Source organism: Condylostylus longicornis, unplaced genomic scaffold (genome assembly GCF_029603195.1).
Source record: "Condylostylus longicornis isolate FDR11 unplaced genomic scaffold, ASM2960319v2 ptg000038l, whole genome shotgun sequence".
Taxonomy (NCBI): domain Eukaryota; kingdom Metazoa; phylum Arthropoda; class Insecta; order Diptera; family Dolichopodidae; genus Condylostylus; species Condylostylus longicornis.
Genome location: NW_026578007.1, coordinates 10,335,279 through 10,344,512, shown reverse-complemented (window position 1 = coordinate 10,344,512; position 9,234 = coordinate 10,335,279). Strand labels below are relative to the sequence as shown.

The 9,234-nt window shown below is 23.4% G+C and overlaps 1 protein-coding gene across 1 annotated transcript; it reads right to left on the bottom strand.

The window, feature by feature from the left end:
• Positions 1 to 2,045: 2,045 nt before the first annotated feature.
• On the bottom strand, positions 2,046 to 5,328 carry LOC129609215 (uncharacterized). The gene is made up of 5 exons (XM_055521142.1): positions 5,150 to 5,328; positions 3,136 to 3,330; positions 2,587 to 3,063; positions 2,285 to 2,512; positions 2,046 to 2,194 (listed from the first exon to the last, which is right to left on the bottom strand). The coding sequence occupies exons 2-5, from the start codon at positions 3,298 to 3,300 to the stop codon at positions 2,129 to 2,131; spliced, it is 936 nt and encodes a 311-aa protein (XP_055377117.1). The 5' UTR covers positions 3,301 to 3,330; positions 5,150 to 5,328; the 3' UTR covers positions 2,046 to 2,128.
• Between the last annotated feature and the right edge of the window lie 3,906 nt (positions 5,329 to 9,234).

The window sequence follows — 9,234 nt, the reverse complement described above, 5'->3', positions numbered from 1 at the left end:
TTGTTATACTGTGTAAGGGCTGTAAATAAATAAAGTGTCTGTTAATGAAATTATTTTTCAAAATGACAAAATGAGTGCCAAATTCGAACGGTTCCTTATTTTACATAGGAACAAAAAATTTTTCAATAATATCCAAAATGACCGCAATGCAAGTGAAAATTTTTCAAGTTTTATTTCTTTTATCATTTTCGACCCGGCTTTCGAAAATTGTAATTAAGATGTGTTAATATGTAATTAAGACTTGTTATGTGTAGCACATGCTTGAATCAAGAAATTTGGAACTTATCACCTTTATATAAAACAAACTGTCTGTGATGAAAACAGTCGAATCAAAGTTTACTGTCCCGAATCATGCAAAAACGAAAAGGTACGATAGCTAAACAGATACAGTGTCATTTTTAACTTTTAGGGATGTTTTGCACTTTAGTGGTACATATGTGTATTAACCAAGGTGAAAGTTTTAATAAAATTAATTAAAATTTTAAGTATTTTCCTTAATGAAAATTTAAAATTATTCTTACATGAGGCGGTCCTTACTAGAACACGAAATGAATTCAAAATTCCTGACAAAACTAACACCACAATTATTTCATAGTTTAAATGAATAGGAAAGCAGGTTATTATCAAGAAGTTTTCATAATTAATCAATATTGTTTGTTCAATTTATAATCTATATTGAACATTTTTTTTTAAAATCAAATAATTCATTCGATGTTTTAAGTAGCTCTATAGCTTATTTAGTTTTGTAATAATAATATGTAATTATATTGCATAATAAACCTACAAAATTTATAATAATTGCGAAATAATTGTAAAAGTTTATTATATAAATATGTTCTTATTTTTGAAAGTCATTAATACTATTTTAAATTTTGTACAAATTCAAGTATTTCAAAAATTATAAATTGGACAATCATAAATAACAATTCGATTCAAAATATCATGACTCCATCTTTAATTATGCAGACAAAAGTCCACTTAGAATTGATGATTGGAATGGGTATAATCGGAAAGTAATCAAAAATGTGCATCAATGCTATACCGATGTGATGCGTTTACCTTGTTGATGCAATATTATTATGACATTTTTGGACACTTTCTAAATCATATATTTTTTGGCGTTTATTTCGAAAAGTTTTTGTGTAAGTATATTATAATTCTAATTATTTAGAAAATAAGCCATTCTTGTGATAGAAATTAAAAACCTCAACCCGTAACAAAATATATCTCAATAATTTTAATTTTTTACAAATATAAGCGATGCATAATATAAAGTCACAAATTAAGCTCAATGAAATATCTAATACTTAATATTAATTAATTTTTTTTCAAAAACCAGAGAGTCTTCTATAATCTCATTGTACTTTAATCGAACAAGTTAATTTCGTTAATCGATTAAAGTAATGTAGCATAATTTTATTGTAATCCAATTGGCACGAATTGCATTTATGAAATTTGAAAACATTTAAACCGCAATTTGAACAAACACCGACGATTTTCAATTTGAAATGATAAATAATAAAATTAGGATTCCACTGCTAATATTGATTTATATACCTAATACCTAGTTATTAAGAACAAGTTGTTTTAGAAATTGTGTTTAACTAGCTATACATATGTAGCTTTAATTTTTAATTAAATTGAATAATATTCCATTTATAGTTTGGAGAATAAAGTTTGCGAAAATGATTTTAAATATTTTAAAATTAATTTAATATTACTAGGCAGTTGACCTTCCTATTCGAATTAGATACTTGTAGACATTTTGTAATTATGATAAAAAACTATTTGTAGTGTGTACGTATTTGCTTATTCGGGCACCTAATCTAAGAATTGTGTAATAACACCATGTTTCTGAAAATATAAATTAGGTATATTTTTAAATACAATTAACGATATCAGATTTTAAGACGTGAGATTTATCCACAAGCCGTTCAAATGTATTCTGACATATTTCTTTAATATAACAATGAAATTTTAATATTCGGTCTAAAATTTGATCCTATTATAATTTGCCCTTAATATAATAAAAACTAATATAATAATTTTTAAAAATGAAATTTTAATGCCAATTTATTTGGTTATTTTCATTCCTTTGTCCACCATCAATATTAATCTTTATTGTATATTAGTGAACTTTTATACATGAGATCTGCTCATAATTATCCTTCATCTGTAATGATTTTACATCAAACTAAAAAAAAAATATAAAATTTTAATAAATTATTTTTTATATAATTTGTCAGATCTATAATATTCTTAAAATTATATAATATATTCTTACATCAGCAAATGTATTTGCTAAACTATTTTTGAAAAAAACACCAGTTTGTTGTACAGTATTAAATGGTAATGTATCAGTCAATGTATCTTCTCCAATTAATTCACAGTCTAAGTAGAATTTAATTTTTTTACTATAATTGTCTTTTCCACGAATTTTTTGCCATATAGAAGATGATTCTTTTTTAACAATTAATTCAATTTGAAGACGATGCCAATTTCCATCATAAATCTCAAAAAAAAAAAAAAAAAATAGAAAATTTTTTTTTTTATTATAAATCATAATGTGATTTTATTTAAATTTACATCAACATCTTTAATAATTGCTCTAGCATCTTGATAACCATTTTTTGAATTCCAAATATATGTAATAATTTTACCAGAATTAATATTAATTGATTGTAAATCATCATCTTTATCATTTCTTAATTGTAATAGAGTCATTTGACCTTCAATATTGCCTTTATGCCGAAAAATGATTTCAAATACAAAATTCTTTGAATCTGATTTTTCAGTAAATGATTCTGGTATTTTAACAAAACGTTCAACAGGATTATTAAATCGATAAAAAATTGCATCATCTTTTGGTTTATCATTTTCTTTATTGTTTGTAGTTGCAGTATTTGCAGGAATATTTTGTTCATATTTTCTACCAAAAATTGGGGTTAATTCCAATGGTGAAACAACATTTTTATTTATTGTAGATTTTGGTATATCACATGATTCACCATCTAAACTTTCTGGAAGTTTTTGTTTCATAATTTCATATTTTTTTAATTCCATCTTCAAAAATTAAAATTATTTTAGTGTTTAAGAATGAATTTTATAAAATTTTAATTTAATTTTTTAAATTACCATCACAAATTTGGTGTCATCTTCAAAAAATGAAAAAAATACCATTATACTTTTCTCAAATAATTTTAATAAGGTTAATTGATCTTCTCGTTGAACCAATTTCTTATAAACAATATCACAGTCAAGCCAAATTTCCATAAATTCATTTGAAATTGACATATTCATTTTATGCCATTTTAAATCTGTAAATAATTGCTAAAATAAAATAAAAATATTAGAATATGAATATGAAATTATTCTTATTCAATAAAATAAAAGAATATCCGCATTGGAAGAGTAAACATAATTGCATGGGTACAATATGAATAGCAATTTAGATTAAGCTTATAACTTAAAAATGGAATATTCCGATAGTGAATGATAAATTCTACGAGTGAATGTTTTAAATTAAGGGGCTGAAAATAATGAAAACTGTTGTTGAACGTGAATGAAATTTTTAATTATGTATTTTGCAACAGCGTAAACACACCTTAAGTATAAAAAGCTGAGAATAATATCACTGTGCTTGTTAACAACTTTTTTTTTAATTTTAATTATAATTAAGCTACCGAAACAAAATTTGAATATAAATAGATTAAAATATATCTGCGGCTACTGAGCAGAGCTTATTATAATAATGTCGAGCATTGACATATATGTATATAGGTACTAATCTTATCAAATCACCTAAACATTTAAAAACTCTAAAAAAATATGTATTTAAAAATCAATTTCAAAGAGGATTCAAGAAGAAAATAAAATAACGTGTAGGTAAATAAAGCTGAAATGAGTTTTAAATTTATTAAAGTTGTTCTTGATTTGGCTCCATTTATTAACAACTGATTTTAATCGAACAAGTTCATTGATTTAATTATTATCTTGAATTCTGAAATTTTCGCAAATTTATTAAATAAATATATACAGAAAAATTTCGTAAAAAAACGTAAAAGGTTGTTATTCGTATTTTAATATTTTGTTGGTTAAGTTAAATTAAGATTACTGTAGAAATGGAGTGATTAAATTTGAAACCAAAAAAAAACAGCCATTGAAATCGAATTTGATTAATGAAATTTTACGACATTGAATTTGAATAAACCTAAAGAACATTCACCTTAATGTCTTACTCAAACAGAGTTATTCACCCTTCCTTATACTCTTATTTCTTTTGGAATTAATTAATAAATTAATTTATTTAAATAATAAATTTAAGTGAAACAAATGGTTTTCAAAGAAGCCCATTTCATTTAAATAAGTGGAAATTTGATTTTTAAAAATCTACAGCTACGGTATTGAAATTACTTTATTCCAATTCCATACATTTAGGATAATACAAAAAAATATTGAAAGAGGCGTTAATTCAAGGGTTAATTGCGTGAGTTCAGAAAAATAATTATACTTTTTTTTATGGCGGGGTATTTACCTTTTTGCTTTTACTAAAATTTCCAAAAGCTTGTAGATATTATAGAAATTTTTAGAGGCTATAACTTGGTAGGGTACGAGTATGTATAGGTGGAAAAATTATCTCCCAATGTCATAAAATTGTCATAAGTTGTCATTTAGAATCACTTACGCAATAACTTTTAAAGGAATAAAAATTATTCCCTGGTACCTTCCCGGTAAGTAAAAACTTTTTTCAACGGAAAGGAGTTTTTACTAAAAATGAATTTCCGTCGTAAAATTTTGGCTTTCTGTCTCAGAGGCTGTGGAAATTTCGTAAAAAGGCACACGATCAAACAGATAGACGGACGGAGTGAAACTAAAAAGAACTTTTTTTAAAAATTTTTTTTTAAATCGAATTTTATAAATAAGAAAACCATTGAAGCATCAAGTAATAAATATCAAACTAAATGAAATAATTGCTCAAATACTGAAAAACTTTTTAGACTATACAAAATTAAATTGAATTTACTCATTCGCCAGGTTTAAATTTTAAAATCTAATAAATCTATTTATTGAGATTTTAAAAATTTAATTAAAATTTTAAAATTTAAATTTTACTCTATAATTTGAGAATAAATACTGTATACAAACTTACAGATTCTGTTTCATAACCATGGAAAAATCTTCGACTTTTACTTTTAACATTTTCTATTTCTAATATTGGTAAAATTAATTTTTCATTAACTTTTGAAAATGATAATTTTATATTTTCTTCATTAACACCTTTAATTTTAAGTAGATTTAATTTATCACCAAGAAATTTTGTTTCAAATCTAAATTCAATATCAATTAAAATTTCTTCATCACTTTTTAATAAATCATCAAAATTAACTGAAACATTTCTTTCACTAAATTCTTTTGTAACCTTATAAACTTCATAATCAATATTTTTTTTAATATAATCAATTTCATATTGTTTTAAAATATCAAATTCTTTAGCATTAATAATTGTTATTAAAAAAAATGTTACTAAAATATACCATGATAAAGCACATGCCATTTTGGTGTTTTTTTTTTTTTTGAAATTTAAATTTTATTCTAAAAAAAAAAATAAAATCTAATTTAAGCGTATAAAATATTTTTACAGTATTAACGCATTAAAGTGATCTCAACAACTAATTATAATAATAAAATACAAATTAATAAAATACTCTCAATTTTAATGCACAATAATAAATTCTCTGAAATATTAAAGTGATATTATTTGTACTCAATGTTATTGAATGAACAGTAAATGGCATGGTATGAATAACAAAACAATAATAAAAGTTGTTTTGCTCACGTACGTATGTACCTACCTACATGTATATAATATTTGTCATATAAAGTAATATCGTAGACTTGTAGAATTGTAGAGCAACATTTTATATACAATACAATAGTTGTTTTCATTTTCATTTCTCTCATTATAATTACTATGACCTCAACCTTTCATGATATTTTTATTTTTACTTGTTATGTATATGGAAAAAGTATACGTAAATAATAGTATATTTGATTATATTTAGATTAAAAATTTACATAGAAGTGAAATAAATTTTTATAGTATAATCTATGACAACTATAAGATAACTGGAGTTATTTAAAAATTAAAAACTTTGAAAATTGTGACCGCTCAACGCTCAACTCTTAGATTCTCTTAATTAATTCTTTCTTTTCTCTTTAAAATTAAATAGTCAATGGATTTGAATTTATTTAACAACAGTGAAATGTGAATTTATCATTTTATTTTACGTGCAGGGTAGTAGTGAATTACTCGTAATTATGCAGTAAATTATTGTTGCAGTACAATATTTGTAGAATAAATTTCAATTTTATTAAATACAATTAAAAGCCATAATGATCTTGAATCTCTAAATAAATCAATTTTTTTTTTTGAAATATGATTGAAAAAATCAAATTGAATTTAATCTTCATTCGTAATTTAAATTTTCCAAAAATTACAATGTTATGAGTTAGGTACGATTATGATATCAAATATTGTTCATGCCGAATATTGACATCGATTAATGGGGATACTTAAAGCACTTTTTACTTTTAAAGAAATTTATGCAGCATTACAACATTTCAACTAGATAACAAATAAATTTGTTCCTGCAACTATATAAACATATGTGTATATGTAATGTAAATTTTTATGATTTTCTTTAAGAATCTTATAAATTTCATTTGTTTTTACCTTTTTCAACATTATGGAGTTCGGAATTATTCATCTGTAATAGCACCAACTTACTGTCGTAAAATCTTGCAAGTCCTGTAAATTTTTTGCGTACTCCTTTGTTATTCCGATTGTTCACATCGGAAAGTATATACATATAACGTTTTGTATGCACACATGTATGTTCAATATTTTTCAGAATTTCTAATGTTGTTGTAAATATTGGCCATTGTAGAATATTTTCATCATTTTTTCCAATTGTATTATGTATTTTAGCTAAGGTATAAAACCTGCCTTCTTCATACTAATAAATTTGGTATTGAACGTTGACTTCCATATTATTCAAACCTAAATAAAAGTTTGTCGAATAAATACATATGTATGTATGAAATATTCAACAGAAATTTGTGTTTGTTTTCTCTCAAACCTGAAAAACTAATTGAAATAGTTCGGAATTCTGTTATAAACTTCACAGCTTCCATAATTTTTGCTTCTTCAGTCACATTTAATTGTTGTTCTTAAAATTTTTCTCATATCTATTAATTTTTATTTTCATTCATTTTCTTATTATTAATTTTACATATTTTAATTTTAATTTTTTCTATATTTTTCATAAAATGACTCTGATTGAATTAAAAAATTTTGATTTATAATATTTTTTCTGATTTTGAATTGAAAAGCAATTTTTAATTTTCATTTAATAAAAAAAAAAAATTATCCTCTTAAATATTTATAAATGAAAATGAAAAATACATGTATACTAAAATTGTGTAATTAAAATATAAATTTTGTTCGTATTCTAGTCTGGTAGGGTTTAGCTTAATGGTGTTATAATGGGAATCATTATTAGGTTAGATTATTGGTTAGGTTAGTTTAAGTTGTTGAAACGTTTTCCATGCGCATTATTTTCGAACCGCAACACGGCAATAAAGGTTCTGGGTAGTATCTTGTCCACTCTTGGTCCGGATTTAGGTCTTAATCTTTAAGAATTTTAAAATTTTGTCTTATAATATGAAATATGGGGACCTCAGTTCAAATCCAAATTTTACCATTTTAAAAAAAAAAAATTTTTTTTATACTTAATATTTTTTTTTTACAAAATTTTATAATTGATTTAGTTTTATATTAAAAATTTTGTTTTATGCTAGGGACTCCAGTTTGAATGCAAATTTTGCCTCAAAAGAGAAACATTTTTCTTGTAATTAACAAAATAAGTAAGAAATACGCAAGTGAGATATTTTTTTGTTCAAATGAGAAAATTGTATTGTATTAATTAAATTGTATTAATTGAAAAGGAAGAGAATTCAAAAGAATTTTAGTTTTATCCATTACTCAATTAATTACAGTTTGATGCAAGATTGATCTTAATAGAGGCTAAAAGTTTAGAAAATCTAAATACAAAATTTTCAATTAGATTTAAAACGCTTTTTCAAGGAATTTTTATAACACCTTTGAAGCTTTTAAAATCAATCAATTGAAAAAATTCAAATAATATGAGTAACGTCCGATAGTGCAGTGCTTGACTTAGTCGTTGCCTTTAAAATCAAAAGTTAAAAGTTAACTGCAGTTTTAAAGTGAGCTTAAAATTTAAGCAATAAAGTTAAGTTTATGAAGTGATGAATATTTGGTAATGAATATTCTATTTTAAATAGAAAGAAGATAATATCATCAAACTCTTTGAACATTTAAAGGCCTGACGAACAGAATTTGAAATTTACTAGTATTACAACCGTTTACATATTTACATTTCACTATATTTACAATAAAAATAAAAAAAACAATGCCGGTTCATAAAATTTTTAATTGTTATTAAAATATGACTCATATTTGTTATTAAAAGTTGTTGTTGTTCCAAGTTTATTCTGCAATAAAAAAATAATAATATTAAAATTAAAGAGTGATCACTTATATTAGAAAATATACTTACATATATATATGTATTAATATTCAAAGTTTGGAAATGTTCAAAAAGCAAATTGTTCTAAATTACTCAATAGAAGTTTCTGTTTACACCTGTTTTAAATAAATGTATGTAATAAGATTTTAAGAGAAATTTAAAAAATAATATATGTATAGAATTTCAATTTCAACAATGATTGTAGAAAATTCCTATTAACACTATTATTGAAATTTGTTTTTAACAAAAATACTATTGTTGTGCAGCTTCCAAGAATTTATCCGATTTATGAAGAAGTCCAATTGACTATTGCAAATGATGAATAATTTCAAAATTTGGGCAGAATTATTTATGGCTGGTATAGTGTGAATTAGTACATTTTCTTTGAATTAACGTTATGATTCAACAAATTGGTAAACAACAAATTCTAAAAAGTAAATAATATTACTGGTGTGGAAAACTGCGACTCCCGAGTCAAATGATAAATATACCCAAGTTCTATTTTAACTTCTGTGTTAATATATTTTAAAAAATTTTACTGAAAATGTTAAATTAAGTTACTTAAAATTAATGAAAATTATTTAATATAAAAATTTAATTCCATTTTAGTTAAGAATGATATGAA